The following is a 24,266-nucleotide window of genomic DNA, read 5'->3' on the forward strand; positions in this document are numbered from 1 at the left end:
GTTTTATTTTGGGACCACTGATTGATCCGAATGTTGCTGGGATAGAAAAATATTTTTTTTTCTGATAAAACTGCAATAGTGAAAAATAGTTTTTTGATAAAATTAAACGGTGATTCAAAAAAGCCCAATTTTGCAGTGCTTGTTTGTAGAGCTGCACAATTTGGCCAAAACATGTGTGATTATGTATCAATATGGCTAATTTGTCTATGAAAAAAGTATATAATATATATATATAATACAAAATATAATAATTATTTATTATTTTTATTTTATTTTTATATATGTCTTCATTTCTTCTACAAACCACTGGGAGCCCTAAAAGCTTTTCTTTAGTCAACAAAAGCCAGTTTATAAGCACGTCTTATTACAAGTATGGAAAGATGGTTGGTGCATGTTACAATATGTTTATATATACACCCCTCACATTTCAGCAAACATTTTAGTATATCTTCTCAAGGAACAATACTATAGAAATTAAACTTGGATATATTTTAGAGTAGTCACTGTCCTCTGAAAATAACTCAACACACAGCCATTATTGTCAAAATAGCTGGCAACAAAAGTGAGTACACCCTAAGTGATAATACGTCATTTGACCATTCAAAGACACGTCCTATTCATCATGTTCATGTTTTTGTCTGCTTGACAGGACCATACAAATGTGTGTATCGTGTATTAGAGCAGTTCAAATTTGTGCTTTGAGTTCAATCTCTCATTCTGAGCCCTGGATGTTCAACATGGCACTTCAGGGCAAAGAACTCTCTAAGGGTTTGAGAATTACAATTGTAGCTGTCCACAAAGTTGGCCTAGACTATAAGAAGATTGTAAACACCCTGAAACTGAGTGACAGTACAGGCCAGGGTCACACAGAGGCTTTCAGACGGGTTTCACTCGTAACAGACCTCTCGAGGGTCAATCTAAGAGTCCTCGTTCTGAGCGTCAGGTGCAGAAATTGGCTTCAAAACACAGACGCATGAGTGCAGCTAGCATTGCTTTAGCTTGTCAGTGCTCAGACCATTCGCCGCACACTTGCAAAAGTCGGTTTGCATGGCCGTCGTCCCAGAAGGAAGCCAGATTGGAGCCAAATTTGGAAGATTTGGAAGCCAAAACGTGCCAGATTTATTCAAATATGCATTAAATATTGAAGAACATTAAGATTATAATGCATATGTAATATGGTGTATATATTTAGCAAAATGCTCCTCTCTAGAGTAATTTTTTCTAGTGACTAACAAGTTTATGTGGGTTTTCTGAGGTAAATATGACGATACATGACATTGATGATTACAAGCTGTTTAACTGACGTCTTTCCACGGTTGAAACGCTGATTGAGCGAATCAATGTGACATGATACGGATTTCGATAAGTTGTACTCTATCTTTTAACACACTTTCAAATGCTCATTCGTGTTTATTTCGCGCTGTGACTGGTATTATTAACCCGGAAGAGGGATCAGCGCTGCTGCTTCTCTTGAGCTGTGCCAGAGCGATCTCACGCCACAGCACCAAAACACTATTTATGTTTTTGAATTTCTAAAGAAAATGGACCTAATTTGAAAATTGAGACTTTGTTTCATATCAATAGCAACAAAGGACAAAGATTATTGCGATTTTTTCCGCGATACATTCTTCCACTCATTCAAATGAAACAGGATGACTAATCGATTCTTGAGATTTAAGAATCGATATCGGTTCGTAAAAATGAGAATCGATTAATATCGAGAAATCGATATTTATTACCCAGCCCTATTAAATCTCCTAAATCTCTGACCCGTCGTCGTCTTCATCATCTAATTTTTTATCGCTCTACATATAAACCACGCCTTAAATATGAAAAAATGAACGTGTGGTTTCCAGACCACGTCTCATTCTCAATGATACTTGGTCTGGAGTTAGCCAGGCTAACCTTCGATATTTAATAATTGCACTGTGCCATATCACAATTTCAGTGTTATTTAAATTAATTGTACCGACTGGACTTCTTTATTTGGTTAACTGGTGAAGAGGGGAATGGCTTACTCTGCTATCTGGGCTCGCTCGTGGAGAAGACGACAGTCCCAATGAAGACCCGGGGCTGCTCCGCTGCTCGAGTAAGTGCCTGGGGAAAGCGGGTCTGTATCCGTGAGGATATTCCTTAGAGGATTCCTGTGCATTCAGCATTCCCTCTTGAGACGCCGTCTGCTGGGCGGACATGGAAACGCCACTGGGTGAAGTAGATGTCGGAAACGTTTGGGAAGGTGGCGACATCACGCTGTCTCGAAACTGAGATTCCATGCTCTGGTAATACTCGGCCATCCCTGGAGATTGAGGATACTGGGGCGCATACATCGTGGGATAACCAGGCCGGAAACCCGGCATGGCCTGAACCAGGTTCGGTGAGGGCATGAAGGAATGTGCCATGCTCATTGCCATAGACAGCACATTAGCCAGGGAAAACAGAGGCTGACTGTGAGACGGCCACATGGCCTGTGCGTGAGCCGGAGACATCAGGTTGACGTCGGAAACGGGACTTGAGACGTCTGAGGAGAGCGGGCTGGGGGAGCCCGGGCCGGACGCAGGGGACGAGAGGGAGTATGACGGACTGCTGTGCATACGGGACAGAGGAGTGTGGCTGGGATTGGGAGAGCCGGGGTGAGGCGGGTACGGGAAGGGGAAGTGGGTTGGGTTGTTCATGTACGAGGGCATGTACTGCTGAACGTGAGGTAGGTTGGAATGAGGCATTCTGGGATCAGAAGGGTAGGCTGAGGCTGATGGAACGTGATGAGGATGAGAACCTGGGAAATGACAAAGATATTAGTCAGATGGTAGTGCAGAGTGAGATTTTCTACTTTACAGTATATATTTATTTTTCTTTTTTTAAAGGCAGTGACCAGTGAGAGGTAAGTGTTCATGCTGTCTTAAAAATGTACGTTTATTCAACTCAAATATCCAAGTTCTAACAAGCTGACTAAACTTAAAATTTTAAGACAACACATTTTTTTTCACGGAAATTGATTTTTAGTGTTTTGTGTGTTTTATTTTTAAAGGGATACTCCACTTTTTTTGGAAATAGGCTCATTTTACAACTCCCCCAGAGTTAAACAGTTGAGTTTTACCATTTTTAAATCCATTCAGGCGATTTTCTGATATTCTGATACCGTTTCTGAGACCAGAAACTGTCTGGTTACTGATATTCTTCTAAATATCGGAAAATCGGCTGAATACATCTGAAAACTGAAAAAGTCAACTGTTTAACTCTGGGGGAGTTGTAAAATGAGCCTATTTCCAAAAAAGTGGAGTATCCCTTTAATTCATTTTGACTAAATGGTATAGAGTTTTAATATTTGCTATTTATCAAAATGAATAAGGTAAATCTTCTAAAAGCTGCAAGAGATTCAGAATCACTAAAGGAGAACTCCGGCGCAAAATGAACCTTTGGTATAATTACCCATTGGTACCTAGTCGACCGTTCTTTGGGATTTGTTTTCATGATAATTGAAATGTAAAGTGTTTTATCTCTAAAAACTGTTTAGCGTATAATGCTAGTAATGGGGGCATATAATAAGTAAAGAGAAATCGCTAGTTAATACCACTAACAAGGCTCAAAATAGACATAACATAATGAGGGTCCCTGCATGCAAAACGAAGCGTTGAGAACTTTGTAAGTGTACAGACCGTTTAAATTCAAATTCAAATTCAAATTAGCTTTATTGGCATGATTGTGTAAAATAGCACAATATTCCCAAAGCAATAGACACATAGAAACATATAGATAAATACAAATGAACAGTAATAATAATAATAATAATAAAATAATTTTAAAAAAGCAAATAATCAAAATAATTATTATCTGAAAATTTGTACAATTATTTATCCATCTGAGGTTCCACTGGTTGTCCTCATTTAATGGCATGAGGAGATATATTTTGCGGCAATTATTTCCATTTAATAAGAAGATATTTTATAAAGACTTCGTGTACACAGGCGGCGCCATCTTTGGAAAATAGTCTCGACAAGTCGAACCACGAACGACGTGCCAAGTGAGCTGAACTGTATGAAGTTCAGCGAACTTCTGAACTGGATGAACGGTGTTCGTCGTTCGATTTTTCCAAGATGGCTCCCGCCTGTGTACACGAAGTCCACTGTCTTTATAAAATATCTTCTTATTAAACGGTCTGTACACTTACAAAGTTGCTTCGTTTTGCATGTATGGACCCTCATTATGTTACTGCGTTAGTGTGGGGCTATTTTGAGCCTTGTTAGTGTTAGTATAAACTAGCGTTGTCTTTTTACTTATTAAATGCCCTCATATACTAGTGTTATATGCTAATTTATCATGATTATCATGAAAACAAATCTCAGAGAACGGTCAACTAGGTACCAATGTGCTATTAAAACAAAGGTTTATTTTGTGCCGGAGTTCTCCTTTAATGTCTGCAGTAGTACACTGTAAAAAATATTGTTAGTTTAACTTAAAAAAAGAAGTAACCTCGTTGCCTTAAAATTGAAAAATTAAATTAATACAATGAAGGTGATTGATTTAATCATCAGAAACTCAAAATATTATGTTATATGAACTACATAAATTAAGTTGATTTGACAAAAGAAAAAATGTTGTGATTACAATTCATGAAAATATATATTTTTTTACAATGTAGTATTAGCTTAGCAAGCACCAACATCTGAAGAGTTCTTCATATACGTACATTTATACATTTATATAGAAACTGTTTAATATATAGTGGGAAGAACTGTAGACCCGTTGAGGCAACCGATTTGATCTGGATGTCTAGCTAGAAGGCTTTCCAGAAAACAACAAACGCTACTGTTGCAACTGATCTTATCATACTCAAATTCATTAGTAGTAAGCGAACCATGATCCCGATACTCATGTGAATATTGGCAATGATAGATGTCCCAAACAGGTTCCTCTGCTGAAAGTCTTTTGTTTGAGTGAGACGTCACCCTCCCTCTATTTCACACACCTATGGGTTTGTCATCAACTGTCAATGCCAAAGTGAAATGCCTCTGTACAATAGCACCTTTCACACACTACCATCTCCATAGCAATACACAAAGTGTTGTCTAACATGGTTTCTGATGGGTCCATTACGTCAAAGGACCGGCCCCAGTGAACGATCATGTCTGAAGTTTAACATCGATGAAGCGAGCGAGCCAAAGTCTCCCTGACATTAATGAAAATAAAAACCATCTGTGCATTCGCTTGTAAAACTCCCATTGTAGAAGAGGCTGAACATAATTGCTGTAGACAGTGGCTCTTTGGTTATATCTGGATACTCTTTTTTTTTTAAAAAAAACAATACACATATGTATCCTCGAGGCATGAAGCCAGAAAGCAGCAGCAGAACAAAATGTTCTGTAGGCGGGACAGAAAAGCACCAACAGCAGTAGAGACTAGACTAGAGAGAGAAACTACAGGAGGGGGACATGCAGGCTTGCTTTCTGGGTCTAAGCATTTAATTTATGACAAAATTACCAGAGAAGAACTTACAAACGCACGTGGAGACTAGAGGATGCGCTATAAATAACATTATCTGTCACTTTCATGGACTGGGTTGTAAATATCCACACTCTAAAAAACGTTATACTTGTAGTTGTTTGGTTTAAAACTGTGAAATCAATGACACAGATCAACTTATGAACATACAAAAACAAGAGAGAACCAACAAAATATCAATAACTGATTATGTTGTACTCAGTAGTCAATATGAAGAGTTCAGATGCAAAAGCCTCTAAATGCCATTTGAAATTTTCTTCTTTAATGATGATTTTTATCAAACTTGTATATTTAAGTTCAGTAATTTCACTTAAATAACAATTAATAGATAATTATCATTGCCATTTAAGTGAAATCACTGAACTTAAATATACAAGCTTGATAAAAATTATCACTCTAGAAAAAAATTTTCAAATGGCACTTAGAGGCTTTTGCATCTGAACTCTTCATATATGCTTTTTGTTTTTCTATGCTATTTTTGCTTAGGAAAAGAAAACCTGTAGCTGTTATTTTGTCAGATAAATATACTAAGACCAAGTTTAGTGTTTTATTCTTCCATAATTTCACTTTTTTTTTAAGGTATAATATATTTTCCCCGTATTTTGATGGTTTAATCGAACTTGTAGGGCCATAAAAACAAATACTGTAAGTCAAAAAAGCCTGAAGACGGCATTCACAGCCCACAAACAAACAGCCTCCCAAGAGTCCCTGGAGCCAGGCTGCATCTGTGATGTTCAGTATGTTATAATGCCGGATGACATTTAAAGAGCGTTCGGTTTTTATTCCCACTCACAGCTAGGCAGGAATAGGCAAGACTAAGAGAGGTACATTGTAGAGAAGTGGTCACTTACCTGGGCCATTATGGAAAGACTGTGAGCGTAAGAGTGGACGTGTGGATGAGGTAATGTCTCCACCGACTCCCAGAGGAGAGGCTCTCGCCCCGGCGCCCAGACCAAACTCCGCTAAAAAACATGTGTATATACACAGTATGTGTGAGAAAGGTGCTGATTTGAAAGAGCTACTTCATCAATACTCAGTGGTCAAGCTTACCTGGTAGAGAGGAAGAGGAGTGAGCTCGTGCCAGACTGTGGAGGTTTGGCTGAAAGGGAAGAACAGTTTGTAATTATTATAAATGTACTTTCATATACTATAGGCTTCGTTTCACTTTTTTTAAATAGGTGGGTTTATTCCAGCCATATAGTGAAAAAACAATTCATGTAATTTTTAGTGTTTTTGAAAGAAGTCTTTTAACGTTTTAAAATGTGATGTATTCCTGTGATTCAAAGCTGAATTTCCAGTGTCACATGATCCTTATGAAACCATTCTTATGATTCGATGATCAAGAAACATTTCAGATTATTATACTCTAAAAATACTGGGTTGTTTTAACCCAACTTTGGGTCAAACATGGACAAACCCAGCCATTGGGTTAAGTTTTTTTAGGGCTATTAAACGATTAATCGCGATTAATCGCATCCAAAATAAAAGTTTGTGTTTACATAATATATGTGGGTGCTCTGTGTATAATTATTTAATACACACATGTGCTTGTATATATTTAAGAAATATTTTCATGTATATACTGTATATAGATTTATATATAATTTATATTTTATATAAATATAAATATTTTATATATAAATAATATGTTTTCCTTAAATATACATGCATGTGTGTGTGTGTGTATATATATATATATATACACAAAATAATTATACACAGAGCACCCACATATATTATGTAAACACAAACTTTTATTTTGGATGCGATTAATCGCGATTAATCATTTCACAGCCCTAATTTTTTTATTACATTTTTAACCCAACGTTTGGGTTTGTCCAAGGGAAAAACATTTTGTAATTATTATAAATGTACTTTCATATACTAAAGGCTTCATTCACTTTTTTTTTAATGGGTGGGTTTATTCCAGCCATATTATGAAAAAACTATTTTTTTTTTTGAAAGAAGTCTCTTGTGCTTACAGAGCCTGCATTTATTTGATCAAAAATGCAATAAAACCTGTAATATTGTGAAATATTATTACAATATAAAATGTTTTAAAATGTGATGTATTCCTGTGATTCAAAGCTGAATTTTCAGTGTCACATGATCCTATAGAAACCATTCTTAAATGATGATTTGATGATCAAGAAACATTTCTGATTATTATACTCTAAAAATTGCTGAGCTGTTTTAACCCAACTTCGGGTCAAATATGGACAAACCCAGCCATTGGGTTAAATTTTTTATTACATTTTTAACCCAACATTTGGGTTTGTCCATATTTGACCAAAGTTGGGTTAAAACAACCCAGCATTTTTAAAGTGTATAAATGTTAAATTCTTTAAAGCTCTGTTGCTTAATATTTTTGTGAAATGTAATATGGTTTTTTTTTTTTCAGGATTCTTTGAGAAACAGAATATGTTAAATGTGTTTACTGTCACTTTTTTTAATAATACCATCAATTAAATCTAAGTGTGTTTTACACTATGATTATGTTCTGTGCTATTATTTATAAACCTATAATAATAAAAAAAATAAAGCATAATCCTGTTAGACATTTTATAAAATACTTTTCAATCATGTCATTTATTTAATTATTGCATAATGTTTAAATTGCTTACGAACTGAAAAGAGTAACAGTATCGACTTCAGCCCTGAGGTCTTATTTATAAGCGTAATATTCTTTAATGGCAGAGTGCTTAAGTTTAATTAAGGTTAAGAGCAGTCGCAGTCTAATTGCTTGTCTCCAATGCAGTCATTTTACAAACGACTTGCGCAGTCATTAACACGACAAGCACTCTCTGTGGCACTGCGACAGGACAAAACAGCTCATACACACAAACCTGCATACTGTAACTCCACAGCTGCACTGGCTATTGGAAAAGAGGACTGTGGTTTGTGTCCGAGGGTTACATTCTGTCATATTCTGAGCCTTTACAGTCCAGCTTTGAGGCTGTTGAGCGAATGACGCTCTAGAGACGAGCATCTAACGCCTGCAGGGAGGAGGTCTGGGACGCCGCTACTCTTGCGCGGCTGGTTGTAATCAGGAACTGGTCCGGGTCCAGCGGACTTCTCTTGAGCGCTGGTTTCGCAACCCTCAGGGTACCATGCATGATTGTGTGGTGTGTGTGCCTCCATTAGGCTGTTATAGATCTCGAAATCCAAATAGAACAGCCATTGTTCTGCTTCTCTGTACTAATTAAGACATATCTTCAGATCAGTTGACTAGCGGGCTGGAGTAAACCGAGACTGCATTTTGTTCTACAGAGTTTGGACACGAAGTGAAGATTTTATTGCAGCTAAGAGCAGCTAAAAATACCATAATGTTCATGTTACTATTTTTTGGATATTTGGACAAATATTCATCATATTTGTATAGCAGCATGACTAGTTATAAGAAGCCATATTATACTATGAATATAGTTGTAGCTAAAAGGCATTCAGCGTCACGCAGCGCAGCACAGAATGTAGGATGCACTGCTGCTGTATAAATAAATATTTATAAATCTGAAGCATATCTAGGCAGGATATATGTATACACTCACCTAAAGGATTATTAGGAACACCATACTAATACTGTGTTTGACCCCCTTAATTCTACGTGGCATTGATTCAACAAGGTGCTGAAAGCATTCTTTAGAAATGTTGGCCCATATTGATAGGATCGCATCTTGCAGTTGATGGAGATTTGTGGGATGCACATCCATTCATTCCACCACATCCCAAAGCTGCTCTATTGGGTTGAGATCTGGTGACTGTGGGGGCCATTTTAGTACAGTCAACTCATTGTCATGTTCAAGAAACCAATTTGAAATGATTCGAGCTTTGTGACATGGTGCATTATCCTGCTGGAAGTAGCCATCAGAGGATGGGGACATGTTGGCCATAAAGGGATGGACATGGTCAGAAACAATGCTCAGGTAGGCTGTGGCATTTAACCGATGCCCAATTGGCACTAAGGCGCCTAAAATGTGCCAAGAAAACATCCCCCACACCATTACACCACCACCACCAGCCTGCACAGTGGTAACAAGGCATGATGGATCATGTTCTCATTCTGTTTACGCCAAATTCTGACTCTACCATCTGAAATCGAGACTCATCAGACCAGGCGACATTTTTCCAGTCTTCAACTGTCCAATTTTGGTGAGCTCTTGCAAACTGTCGCCTCTTTTTCCTATTTGTAGTGGATATGAGTGGTACCCGGTGGGGTCTTCTGCTGTTGTAGCCCATCCACCTCAAGGTTGTCTTCACAAATGCTTTGCTGCATACCTCGGTTGTAACAAGTGGTTATTTCAGTCAAAGTTGCTCTTCTATCAGCTTGAATCAGTCGGCCCATTCTCCTCTGACCTCAAGCATCAACAAGGCATTTTCGCCCACAGGACTGCCGCATACTGGATGTTTTTCCCTTTTCACACCATTCTCTGTAAACCCTAGAAATGTATAACTGCCGATACCGATAGTTTGGAAAATGCCTAATATCTGGCCGATATATCGGTCTGGCTCTAAAAAACACTCACAACAACAGAGAACTCTGTTGAAAGATAGTGGTTGTGTAAACTCCCTCACCTACAGCTAAAGCTGGAAACATGATTTATCTTCTTCAGTTACACAGACCTCAGAGAAACATCGCATACAATAATCTGTTACTAGTGGATAAATCGTTATTCAAATAAGTGGCATAGCATGTTGGTAGTTTTCATGTTGCAGTGGATTATGAAAGTGAGTGAACTGGAAGGTTTGTTGCCTTGCAGGCTCACCTGAGAACCAGACAGTGAGTTGACGGCATTAAGATAAGAGGGACGGGCGGCTCCGTAGGTCTCGTGTTGACCAGATGAGTCCTTCAGCATAGACTCTGCTCGCTTAATGATGTCCCCGATGCGGTAAATGAAACCTTCCTTCTCTGAGGGCAGGATGAACTCATTATGTACCTTGAGGGGGTGAGAAAAAAGAAATAAACAAAACAAAATGACTTAAGAAGCACCATCACTTCTGAATGCCGAGGGGAAGCACACTTAGACCTCACAGGGATCAACGCGGCTCTGTGTGCGATTCAAACTATCCCTTGACTACTTAAAATGAAACGTGCTTACTGGTGGACACTCTTTTAATTCAAGGGAGCTTTAATTAAGTTTGTCCACAAGCTGAGCTTTTACACACCACTAATAGCAGTGGGTGTTCACCCTTCAACCAATAACACACCAGGAGCGACTACAGCGCTGCCAGGACTCTCAGACGAAACAAAGAGCTTCTGTATCTGAGAGAAGGAGCTGCATGCAGTCACACAGGCCTGTCATCGAACACACACACACACACACACACTCACAATAGGCATCCGTCCATCCACTCCAACACACTCCGCATTACAATCAAAGCCTCAAACTTATGGAAAATGACAGGGAAAAAAAATAGATTCGATTTATACTTTGATTTTTTCACTTTTTCTTGCCCATTTATCCTCCAAATCAAATTTATTCGGACCTATTATGGTCTATTTCTTTTGTCTTGAGTTAGTTTTTTGGGCTTTACTAGAATAGGTTTCATAATTATTTCCCCGTATTCTCCATTGTTGCAGCACCTCTATTCACAGTCTGTCAGTAACGCTCTGGGGTGCATTTCCCGTACAACGACGTAGTTCACTGTTTCACTACCATAGTTCGATACATCGTTGGAAAAATCAACTAGCTAGTCACGACTGTTTCCCGAAACCCATTGTCGCAAAGTATCGTTCAACCACGTTGGTTTCGCACGTGGTGGAGTAATAACTACTTTTAATGAAACTGTTTGAGATCCAATTAACGCTAGATTTGTTTTATATAAATTACAGACATGTCATCTGAGGACTATTTCTAATGGTTCTCAGTTATTTTGTTTTAATACCAGACTCAATATTTGGCTCGTTCTTACATAGTAGAGCACGTCCGCACATGCGCACTCTTCAAACACGGTACTTTAAATCTTTTGACAAACTAAAAGACGTAAATTACATTTGTATGTATTCTAAATAAAAGGCACCGGTTGTACTGAATGTCAGCTTGCTTATTTTGCTCAAGATAAGGATTTATTACGTCCAAATGTCATGCAATATAGAAACGATGCCTCTAACCACAACTTTGCGATGCTGTTTGCGAATGTTCGTTGGAACGATGGTTTCGGGAAACACCGACTCGTTAAACTATGCAGATAACGCTGGAACTTGTGACCATAGTTGGCTAACGATGCTTTTGGGAAATGCACCTCTGTTTAGTTCCAGTCTCTATGAAGCCCCTCCTTCTGAAAAGCAAACTGTGCTCTGATTGGTCGAATGGGCCAGTGTGTTGTGATTGGTCAACCGCTTTGAGCGTGTTTGAGAAATGTCCTGCCCCTTACCATAACCAGCAGCACTACTAACTAACTCAACCTGGCTTTATTCTGCGTATGCCTTGAGTGGGAATTATTTAAATTAGGAATATTGTGACGTGTTCGTCGTTTTAAGGATAATAAGTCACTTTGCAACTACATGTCAACTAACTCTCATTACAGTATTAGCAGATTGTTACTTGCAAAGTTACTTAGTAAGTCTGTTGGAGGAGCAACATAAAGGGCTCTATCTTGCACCCGGCGCAAATGACTTTATACAAAAACGCATGTGTCATTCCTATTTTGCACGCGCGCAAAGTGGGATTTTTCCCTCAAAAGATGCATGTCGGTAAACTAGGAAATGAACTTGCGCTCCCTGGGCGGATCGGCGCAAAAAGGAGGCGTATTTCGGCGCAAAACATTCCCCTGGTGCTATTTTACACTTCCAGAAAACAATTGCGCCACTGACCAGAAAAAACCTGGTTTAAAGTCAGTGGCGTGTTGTGCGTTGTTCATAATGCTATTTTAAGCGCGCATGCTTGGCCATAATGTAGCGGGTGCACAATGCGCTTTGATTCTCTCATCAACACAGATGCAGCAGTTTTTATTTTTGCAAATCATACATTATAACAAGGAAAAATATTAACACATGAGGGAAATCATTGTGCTTTACATGAAGATGAAAAAACCTTATTACCCATTTTTTAAGGCTAATTGTAGTACTAAAGGATCAGACCAATAGTGGCAAGAAACATACATATATAGGCTATAATGTTTAACCGACTGATGTGCGAGAGTTTCTCCCATCCCCATACATCGTCACTTCTCTGTCTTTAACTGCCCTGACAAGAACGTCGGTCTCATCGGCTGTGAACGCTCCTGACGCGCGCCTGGTGAACCCGCTGTTATAATAACAATCCGTAATGCAACATGCGCACCTGTTCTTAAAGGGTATGTTGGATGGCGCTCTGATTGGTTTATTTCACGTTACGCCCAAACCACACCTATGAATAATGAAGCTACTTCAGACCAACCCCTTTTAGATTTGCGCCAGGCGCAAGAGGCATTTATCCCGCCGGGAAAGTAGCAACAGCGCCGGGACCCGCCCACAAAGTTACTTGCGCTTTGCGCTTTTACACTTGCGTTTCAGATCGTTAAAATAGGGCCCAAAGTGTTATTAAGCAGACAGACTACTATTAGTATTACTATTACTCTAATGACTGCTAGTTTCAAAGTTATTTATAGTTAGTAGTCCCTATAGACGTAATTGTTCACAATAAGATCAATAACATGCATTTAGAAAATAGATTTTATTTATTTATAAGTATAAATATGCCATGACATTTTGTATAAACCCTGGCGCATTTTATACGTTTTTCGGGGTGAGCGTTCCATCAGAAAAAGAAAAAAAAAGGAAAAAAAGAAGAAATGCAACTGCTCCCCTGCATCTTATAATGAGGGACAAACAGGACCAGATGTCTGAAACAGTTGGAGATCTGGCAGCTTAAATGTCAAAATATCTCTGAAATGTACAACAATAATAGTAAAATGTTACAGTATATGCATGTGTATCATATATTGTGCTCTTCTATGAAATAATCATTTTAAAAATGTGATCACACTTTACAATAAGGTTCCAGGCATTTTTAACCATTTTCACAGAATTCTATGGCCAACAGAATATATTGCATATAAAATGCAGAATATCAAACGAAAAACCTCTGCTTTTAAACAAACAAACAAAAAAAATGTATACTAACTTATCAACAGCTTATCAACTTTATCAACACTTGATTGTGGGTGTTAAATAAAAAAAATGTTATTTTCAAAGACTACGTCTGCATCGGATTCAGAACGATGATCAAAACACAAATATTGTAGATTGGTATGGTAATATTATAAACTATAAAAACTATTAAAAAAAACATCTAAAACATTAATCATAGTTAACATTAATTTCAATATTTATTTTTAAAAAAGTTACAGTAAAAACTGCAATATTGCTAAATATTTTTACAATTTAAGTTATTTTTTTTCTATGTAAATCTATATTAAAATGTAATTTATTTATGTGATCAAAGCTGAATTACTCCAGTCTTCAGTGTCACATGATCCTACAGAAATCATTCTAATATGATGATTTGCTGCTCAAAAAACATTTCTTTATATTATCAATGTTGAAATCAGTTGTATTGCTTTACAAAAAAGTTAAAAAATCGATTAAGGTGGTCAGAAGAGGCAAAAATGTGACAGCAGCAGTAATTAGTTTTCTGAAATTACAAAGTATTGTGTTTTAAATGTAAATTAACTATATATATATAGTTATATAACTATATATATATATATATATATAGGGCTGTCAAATGATTAATCGCGTCCAAAATAAAAGTTTGTGCTTACATAATATATGTGGGTGGACTGTGTATAGTTATTTTATATATATATATATAAATACACACACATGCTTGTATATATTTAAGAAATATTTTCATGTATATACTGTATATAGATTTATATATAATTTATATTATATATAAATATTTTATAAATAAATAATATTTTTTTCTTAAATATACATGTATGCGTGTGTATTTATATATATACTTATATATACAAAATAATTATGCATAGTACCTTATACACAGTGAGTGCACCCACATATATTATATAAACACAAACTTTTATTTTGGATGTGATTAATCGCGATATATATATATATATATATATATATATATTAGGGCTGTCAAACGATTAATCACATTTTATATATATATATACACATTATATATATATATATATATATATATATATATATATATATATATATACACACATTATATATATATATATATATATATATATATATATATATATATATAAAAGAAAAATTTGATTTATAAAGTTATATGCTATGGAAACTCATCATTACAATCTGTGAAAAGGGTCCATTCTTATTGATTTATTTTTTATCTTTTTAATCTGAATATTGGGGTTACTCTGATACTTCCAGCCCGAGATTGGCAAATATGATTAGTTTGAAAGTTCAGCAGTAACTTTTTGAAAAGAAATTCAACGAACAAACATGCAATGATACTTTTCCTGAGTACGACCCAAACACATGCACATTCATATGCAGTTACATGGTAAAGCAAAGAAAAGACAATGAAGATGTTAGGCCCCTACCATCACCGCTGCGATGTCCTCAGGGTTGTCGCCATCCAGGTCAAACTTGAAGGTGACCATCTTATCGTTATGCGTCTGTAGCTGACACTCAACCACCCGATCTACTTTATCTGACAGCTGTGGGGAACAACACACACAATCACACATCACTGTCACGGAAAACACAAATGTGTCTGTGTGCATATTACCAGACATTTATGTTATTGATACAGCCAGTGTGGGTTTCTAGACGGCCCCAAACGTATTGCATATTTTGCCATCAATGAAAAGACTCATAAGGTACATTTTTAACATTTATGCATTTCGCATAAATCACCTTTATTGTAAATGCTCCTTATACAGAATCATTTCAAAGCAGCTTCCCAGTAAGAAACATGAAAGTAACAGAATTAATCAGGAAAACTTCATCAAACGTGCAGTTCAGTTCAGGTCAGTGTTGGTTCAGTTCAGTTCAATAACTGTGTAAACAAGATTATTAAAATTATTTATGCATAATAGGATAAATAAAGAGAAAATTCTCTTTGTGCGTGTGCATTAGTCATGGTCTGAGCTAATTGTGTTTGACTGTGTGTTTATAGTTTATCTCTCTGGCCCTTTAAACACTAATCAATGCAAGCCCAAAGGGTTCCTCATGAAACAAATGACTGAGGACATCCGTACCCTCACCGAGAACGATCACACATGGACAACTGCTAAACATCTTAGTTAAATTCACATGCAATATCATTGCAAGTTGCCTTGCAAACATTATTTATTGATCATCTGATGGTTTTACAGACGTGCAGAAATGGACTGGCCAGTGCTATGGAGTAACGGTTGACCGATATATCACTGATATTTAGCATTTTTTAATTACCAGTACTGGGCACTACTTTTTCTGCTTGGCTGATAACTGTCGGAAGGGGACTTTTATTTTGACAGAGACCTGTCAAAATTATTTTATATAATTATATTATTATATGACAATAAAAATAATTTAAAACTAATTAAACTTGTATAATATATAATTATAGAGTTGTATACATTAAGGTATTATAATAAATTAATAATAAAAAGTTATTAGTAGGGCTGTCAAACGATTAACCGCGATTAATTGCATCCAAAATAAAAGTTTGTGTTTACATAATATATGTGGGTGCACTGTGTATTATTATTTTGTATATATATATATATATATATATATATACACACACACATGCATGTATATTTAAGAAAATATTAATTATGTATAAAATATTCATATCTATTTATAATATAAATTAAATACAAATCTGTATACAGTATATACATAAAAATATTTCTTAAATATATCCAAGCATGTGTGTGTATTTATATATATAAAATAATTATACAAAGTGCACCCACATATATTATGTAAACACAAACTTTTATTTTGGATGTGATTAATCGCGATTAATCGTTTGACAGCCCTAGTTATTAGTAATAAAAAATGCAACACTACCTCATTTTTTAAACTTTTTATTACATTTAGTGAATATAATGTCAAATTAATGTAAATATCATTGCAGCATTTCTTGTCTTTACAAATGAAATACTCAAAATTATATTATAATTATATTTTAAATAAATATTATATTTATATTTATAAAGTTATTAGTAATGCTATGCTTCCTCTTGTTCTTTTTCATGATTTTTTTTTTCATTTTGGTAAATATGATGTCGAATAATATAAATATTATAGCACCATTTACTACCTTTTTAAATTAAATAGTCAAAATTATATTATAATTATAATATAATATTATTCTAAATGAATAATTGTTTTAATATATATATTTATAACTTTTTATATCAAGTTATTATAACAAATTTACAATTTAATGTGATAAATATAATTTCAAATATCTTTAAAATTAAATATTTTAAGATCACATTTATCTAGTTTTTATTGGCCACCCTGCTCTCTAAAAGATATCGGTACCTGCATCGGCCACCAAAAAGCCCATAATCGGTCCACCATCGGTGAACTGCTGATTTTTACTCACCCCTGTAATCCGCAGGCGGGACCGCGTTCTCCGCCTAAACAGTTTCGCTGTTGTCCGTCGGGTCGCTGATTTGCTCCCCCTCTCTGATTGGCCCTCGTAGCCGTCGCTCAAGCCTGAGGTCACATCTGAAGCATAACTGTGACATAATCAGGATAATTATATGACAGATTATGGACAAAACATTATATTCTGTGAAACGATTAATCGCGATTAATCGCATCCAAAATAAAAGTTTGTGCTTACATAATATATGTGTGTAGTGTGTATAATTATTTTGTATATGTAAATACACACATATGCATGTGTATATTTAAGAGAAATGTGCTTTAATTTATCAAATATTAATATTATATATTATATTAATATATATTTATGTATAACATTAATTTTGTATAAATATATATAAAGTATATAAATTAAAATATTTCTCAAATATATACATACAAAATAATTATACACACTACACAAACATATATTATGTAAACACAAACTTTTATTTTGGATGCGATTATTAATCGTTTCACAGCCCTAATTCTTTGACAGTCCAAACTGCAGGAAAAAATAAACTGCATCATTACTAGGTTTGCTATTGCTCATACAGCCGTTCGGGTAAAGGGATTTAAAAAGACACCAAACCACAAGTATAAAACTTCTGCTTGTAACTCGCCCACCACCATTTGCTAAAACTAAGTTTGTTATGCTAACATTGCACAAGCAAGTAAACTTATAAAAGTACAAAAGTGAACATCGTGTCAAGTAAACGAGTGTTTGGAAGACCCGAAGTTAAACTGGGCCTATAAAAAACGGTTCAATAAGCACAAAATGAAGAAAACCACAAACCCTTTTTTGTTTAATATTAGGTTTTTAAGACATTTCATGAGTGCTGTGTGTTCCCTCTTAATAGGTTTTACAAGTCTGAAGTAAGCAAACTTGTGTATGTCCTTCTCTTAGCCTTTGACCCGCCGCATGCATTTTGTAAGTAATTTCCAAACCCTTGTGGAAAAGAAGTGTGCTCAATGTCCAATTGTCATGTCGTTTTCACCGCTCTGGAAACCCAATATAACGGCTACAGAGAACAAACTAGTCCGACGTAGTGTTTGAATTGGCTTTATCTTTGCCGAGTTTGGCCTGTTGGGACGTGGGGTCCACTCTGAGCTTGTTTCTATGAGCTAATTGTGTCTCTCAGGTATTTTACAAACACAAGCCTCCGTTTAATCCAAACACTGGGCTTCCTACGAGGCCCACAAAACCGTTTATAGCCAGCCTACTGCTTGGCAGACTCTGGCTCTTTTGAAAGATCTCTCCGCCTGCTTCTTATGAGTGGAAAACTATGTTGTAATGGCAGGCATTTGCTAGGGACAGCATCCAAGAGCCCTGTGGTGTATAAACAGGATCCTATATGTGCACTGTTACGAAAGATGGACTCCATATGAAAACATGGACCCTACTGAGCACAAAGCCATCAGTACATCTGGCACTAAAGTAAAAACACAAACCTCCAAGTTCTGTGTGTCTTATGGGTGTGTTTAATATGGCACAGATGCTATTGAAGAGCTGAGGGTCAAGAAAGCAGGTTTTTACCTGTCCACAGGTGAGGAGAAAGGGCTAGGAGGTCCTCTCTCTGTTTTAGTCGACACGGCAATACTCTGAGAGGACACATGAAGTACTTAACAATCAAAGAAGCAAGTTCATTATGACTTCCTGCAATGGTAAATTGAGTTTAATGGGTCTCCTATGTTTAAATCGTCATTAACTGAGGCCAATTTTGTCATTATAAACTTACAGAGGAGAAACGGAGAGCTGGGATTGGTGGAGAGGTGGTGGGCGTGGCCTGTGGAGAGCAGCTGATGCTGAGATTTGAAGCCTCGGGACCATCCTGTAAACCAGAGGGGCTGAGATCTCCATCAGTCTCACAGTCAGCTGGACAAACACAGAATCGGACACTCAAAACAGACCAAAGACAATACGCTTATATGGAATGAAAGTTATATATTTTATTTCAAAATATTTATTCTTTAATAATTTGTATTTTGAGGGGATTTCATGCTAATAGACAATATAAATGCCTCTATTTAAAGGAGTAGTTCACTTTTAAAAAACTTTTGCTGATAATTTACTCACCCCCATGTCATCCGAGATGTCCATGTCTTTCTTTCTTCAGTCGAAAGGAAATTAAGGTTTTTGATGAAAACATTCCAGGATTTTTCTCCATATAATGGACTTCAATGGGGTCCAAATGGTTCAAGGTTCAAAAGACAGTTTCAGTGCAAACTGCAAACTGTTGAAAGGGCTTTAAACGATTCCAGACGATGAATAAGGGTCTTATCAAGCGAAATGATCATTTAAGATAACAAAGTTTAAGTTTTATAAGTTTTAAATGGTCGCTTTGCTCTGTTCTGTGATGCGCGTTTGTGACTCTCCTGTTCGAACTCGTTAATCAAAATGAAAGAATCTTTTCCCCAGTCAATTCGTTCGTTTCATTCGTTGAATGAACCAAATGACACGAAAAAAGATTCGTTCATTTTGATAAACTAGTTCGAACAGGAGAGTAACGAACGCGCATCACAGAACAGAGCAAGAAGACGAAGGCGATCATTTGAGCTTATAAAACTTAAACTTTGTTTTTGTTTTTTTTAAATGAGCGATCGTTTGATAAGACCCTTATTCATCGTCTGGAATCATTTGAACAGTTTGCCGTTAACTCTCATTTGGACCTTGAACCGTTTGGTTCCCATTGAAGTCCATTATATGGAGAAAAATCCTGGAATATTTTCATCAAAAACCTTAATTTCTTTTCGACTGAAAAAAGAAAGACATGGACATCTTGGATGACATGGGGGCGAGTAAATTATCAGCAAAGGTTTTTTTAAAAGTGAACTACTCCTTTAACTCTATATAAAATAATAAGAATAATATCAAAAAAGATCGAAAACAACATGGCTCAATGTCTCACGGCAGTGCTATTTTAGTATCATTGATTTTGAATTCATTAAAAAATGTTTGTGTAGAATTTTGTTCATTTTATTTCAGAGTCCAGCACATGAAATTTGGACAAAAATAAACATATCGTGGCCACGAGTTAAGAATTCTTCTCTAGTTAGTAAATAGTGGCCATGTTTTATTAATTAGTTCCCTTGTTTTAAGTCGTGGGGAAAATATAATAATTTGTTCTACTATTTTACTAAATCAAGCACACAATATAATAATTTGTTCCCCTAATTTTTTTTTTTGTTTACAGCATGACATGTCCGGGGTTATTTTAGTCAAACCAAATGAAAATGAGTAATGCTAATTTTAGTTACTTTTAGTTATTTTATTGTGTTTTTGTCTTATTTTCTTTTTTTAGTTTTAAGGCTGCACACTGAGTCCGTAATTTTCGTATGTGTTTTTTCATATTCGTGATTCAGTGGCTCTGAATTGTCAAAACATAATTCAAACACAATTCAAACTGCTTGCCACGGATGCGAAAAACGCAGAAAATCGAACCCGATTCGATTTTTTTTTTATGATGGACGAAAGTTTCGGAGGCAGTGTGCAAGCGTGATTGACATAGCGTGAGGTCGTACTTATGTTTTAACGTGCGAAAATTTCAGACACGAATTTCGGACTCAGTGTGCAATGGCCTTTAGTTAACACTTTTGTTTATGGTCCAATTCTCACTATTAACAAACTATTAACTGCTACTTTTGCCTCAATAAACTCCTAATTACTGTTTATTAATAGTTAGTAAGGCAGTTGGTAAGTTTAGGTATTGGATGATTAAGGGATGTAGAATATTGTCATGCAGAATGATGACCATAAATATGCTTTATAAGTACTAATAAACAGTCAATCTCGCATGCTAATAACTAAGTAAATAGTTAATATGGAGAACTGGACCTCAAACTAAAGTGTTACCATTTATTCATTTTATTCAGTTATTTCAATACAACAAGTTAAACTAAAACTGAAAAGAGAAATGAGAAACATAGACATTAAAAAAATACAAAACATGGAAAAGCTCATTTAAAATCTAATAAAATCTCAATCCTAAAATAGCACTGCAGTGTGTTTCAAGTTAAGTTATATTTTTTATTTCAGTTGTTTTATTTCAAGTAACGGAAATTATATTTATGGTTTTTGTTTTAGTTAACTATAATAACCTCGGCTCACTATTAACACATTAACATAGAGAAGACATACGATGCAGGAATATTACAGTTCATAAAAATGAGCTTCGTATTACAGTGCCCTTCTTCTATAGTTTCCACTCCAAAAGTGTGTCAAACTGCATAAGTTGCTGTGTGTACCCGACCCCCTCGCCCTCCCTGTGTATAAGCATACACACACTGCTATTAAAAAGAGTTTGTTTGTGGAGTCAGTTGACTGTGCCATGCTGTTCTCGGCTCTCGGAGAGCTGCTGCCGTGAAAGAAACATTGAGGGAAATATAAGGTTTATGTGAGGCTTACTGGACCTCTTGAACCTGTGCAGGGGAGCCAAAAGACATCTAAAATAGAGCGGGGTTTTCAAAGGCCAATAATGAACCAAAAATATATCCATCTGAGTCTGACTGATGTATCTGCATATTGCTACTACTCTGTAATCACACACACACGTGATGAAACCGAGATCTAGTGCTCACAGGTTGTTGAGGAGCAGCTTGTGTGGTGGATGTGGAAGTGTTGATCGGCCTCCGGTTCCTCTGGCTCTGGTGGGAAGCTTCCGATAATCCCCGAATCCGATGAGCCAATGACAGGGTCAGGGATTCCAGGAGTGGGCGGGGCCTGCACAGGAAAGGGGGCGGGGTTTTCAGACATTTGAATGGTGGGTTTGGGCGATAACAGCTCAGGCTCTTCCTCAATAATCTCCTCCTTCTTCTTCTTCTGCTGCTCCTCTGCTAGCCGGCGATGTTTTTCCCGCTGGCGCTTGATGGCAGTCACACGGTCTCGCATGGCCTTGGCCACCAGCTTGTAGTCCACCTCACATACAAACCCCAGAATCACCTGGGAAAGACAGGCTTTATTAGGAAGTGCTAAATTTTTAGAAAAATAATGTGCATCCTATCCACCCTAAATAGTATTGACAATTGACCCTTCGCTAAGCCCCGCCCTCCCTAGTTACTGTTGCTACGCCTGTCAGACTTTCGCGGCTGGCACATCTATTACAGTGTGGATGCACTGATGTCAGACATTCCCAATCAGATAGTCATTCCCAGCAAACAAATTTAAGTTCTGGAAACGTTAGTTTTTGGTTCCCAGAGCATTCCTAGAACTTTCCCATAAGGTTAAGGGAACGTTCCCGGAACATTCTCCTTACATTATAAAAATGGAACCTAAAAATAACATACATGGAACGTTCCCATAACGTTGTTTGGTTCCCAAAAAAATAACCTCATGGGACCATTCGGGAACATTAGGGGAACGTTCTATGTTTGCTGGGATTTTTGGCGAACATGTGAAATATCTGAGAGAGCAAGACAAAAGGGAGGGACTGAAGTATTCCATTCAAGGGATATATCCACGACATAATATGCAACCAATTAGAGAATGCTGAAATATATTTCAGTGAGCCTCCGTCTTGTCTTTAAAGGAGTAGTTCGAGTCGAAAAGAAATTAATGTTTTTGATGAAAACATTCCAGGATTTTCTCCATATAATGGACTTCAATGGGAACCAAACGGTTCAAGGTCCAAAAGTCAGTTTCAGTGCAAACTGCTCAAAGGGCTTTAAACGATTCCAGACGATGAATAAGGGTCTTATCAAGTGAAACGATTGCTCATTTAATAAATAAATAACAAAGTTGAAGTTTTATAAGCCCAAATGGTCGCCTTGCTCTGTTCTGTGATGCACGACTGATTCGTGACTATCCGAACTCATTCATCAAAATGAACGAATCTTTTCCCGAGTCAACTCGTTCATTTCGTTCGTTGAATGAGCCAAATGACACGAAAAAAGATTTGTTCATTTTGATAAACGAATTCTAACAGGAGAGTCACGAACGCGCATCACAGAATAGAGCAAGGCGAGCATTTGATCTTATAAAACTTAAACTTTTTTTTTTCTTAAATGATCGATCGTTTTGCTTGATAAGACCCTTATTCATCGTCTGGAATCGTTTAAAGCCCTTTGAACAGTTTGCACTGAAACCGTCCTTTGGACCTTGAACCGTTTGGTTCCCATTGAAGTCCATTATATGGCGAAAAATCCTGGAATGTTTTTCATCAAAAACCTTAATTTCTTTTCAACTGAAGAAAGAAAGACATGGACATCTTGGATGACATGGGGGTGAGTAAATTATCAGCAAAAGTTTTTTTTAAAGTGAACTACTCCTTTAAATATGCACTCATTTGCATAAATTTCCAAATCTGAACAGTGGATGAAATGAGATAAAATAATATTTATTTAACTGAAATAAGATAATAAAACAATACTTTTGCCTGTAGCACTTGCCGATCTAAAGCTAAATGTTGCTTGGCATAAAGTTGATCTCGATAACCTTTCACCCAACTTTGGAACAGTGTGTTTCCACTGAAATAATGTTAGCTAATGTTGCTCTAAAGTCTCAATCACCACATCAGCTAGTCAAATTACACGACAACCCTCCGTCGATGTGATTTGACGATAAAATTTGTTCTTGATGAAAAGCAGACCTGATGAGTGATAAAAGAAGGATTGTGACCGCCCAGCCTAATAAAGCGTCTGGACAAGAGGAAGGCTCCAGTTTCACAACACGGTCTTGAAGCGATTCTAGCGCCGGTCACGTGACCCTCTTCCTCCTTTGGCCCCGCTCTCGCGTTTCCACGCTGATGATTAAAAAGTTCTGCCCTTGAAACTGTTATGCAACACACAGCAGGGTTACAATACACAGGCCTCGTCTTTGAGCCGAAGGGAATGGCGAGGGTCATGTCCCGCTATGTCAAGAAAAGCCTGCCAGATACAGGTGTGTTTGAAACGTTGTGCTCCACGAGGGTCGAGAGTTCAGTGACGGCCCACATCACTGACACAGGAAGAGTAAAGCAATCGACACTGAATGAGGACAGATTGTTGGAAATGACCAACACTGTGAAGGTCAGTTGTGGAAAGTCAAAACAGATAATGAAAGACACTGAAGCAGGTTGGACCAAACCTGTAGAAATGATAAGTAATCCTCTCAACCCGTCCATCAATTACATGCCGCACACGGAAAAAACAAAACAAAAATGTATTCATAAAATAAATAAATATGTTAAAAAATGAACGCATACATAAACAAATAAAAAAA

The 24,266-nt window shown here is 36.7% G+C and overlaps 1 protein-coding gene across 1 annotated transcript in view; it reads right to left on the reverse strand.

Annotated features, from left to right (window-relative positions):
• The window catches only part of wnk4a (WNK lysine deficient protein kinase 4a), an 82,534-nt gene that overhangs the window by 10,258 nt on the left and 48,010 nt on the right, over positions 1 to 24,266 (reverse strand). Inside the window, exons 8-16 of the mRNA XM_039657690.2 lie at positions 21,650 to 22,010; positions 18,811 to 18,947; positions 18,609 to 18,673; positions 17,028 to 17,163; positions 15,022 to 15,138; positions 10,260 to 10,430; positions 6,547 to 6,595; positions 6,348 to 6,458; positions 2,019 to 2,773 (exon numbers count right to left, since the gene is read on the reverse strand). Of these exons, the coding sequence (XP_039513624.2) occupies positions 2,019 to 2,773; positions 6,348 to 6,458; positions 6,547 to 6,595; positions 10,260 to 10,430; positions 15,022 to 15,138; positions 17,028 to 17,163; positions 18,609 to 18,673; positions 18,811 to 18,947; positions 21,650 to 22,010 (1,902 nt within the window). The remainder of the gene's footprint in view (positions 1 to 2,018; positions 2,774 to 6,347; positions 6,459 to 6,546; positions 6,596 to 10,259; positions 10,431 to 15,021; positions 15,139 to 17,027; positions 17,164 to 18,608; positions 18,674 to 18,810; positions 18,948 to 21,649; positions 22,011 to 24,266) is intronic.

Source organism: Pimephales promelas, chromosome 17, assembly GCF_988280905.1.
Source record: "Pimephales promelas chromosome 17, fPimPro1.hap1.1, whole genome shotgun sequence".
NCBI lineage: Eukaryota > Metazoa > Chordata > Actinopteri > Cypriniformes > Leuciscidae > Pimephales > Pimephales promelas.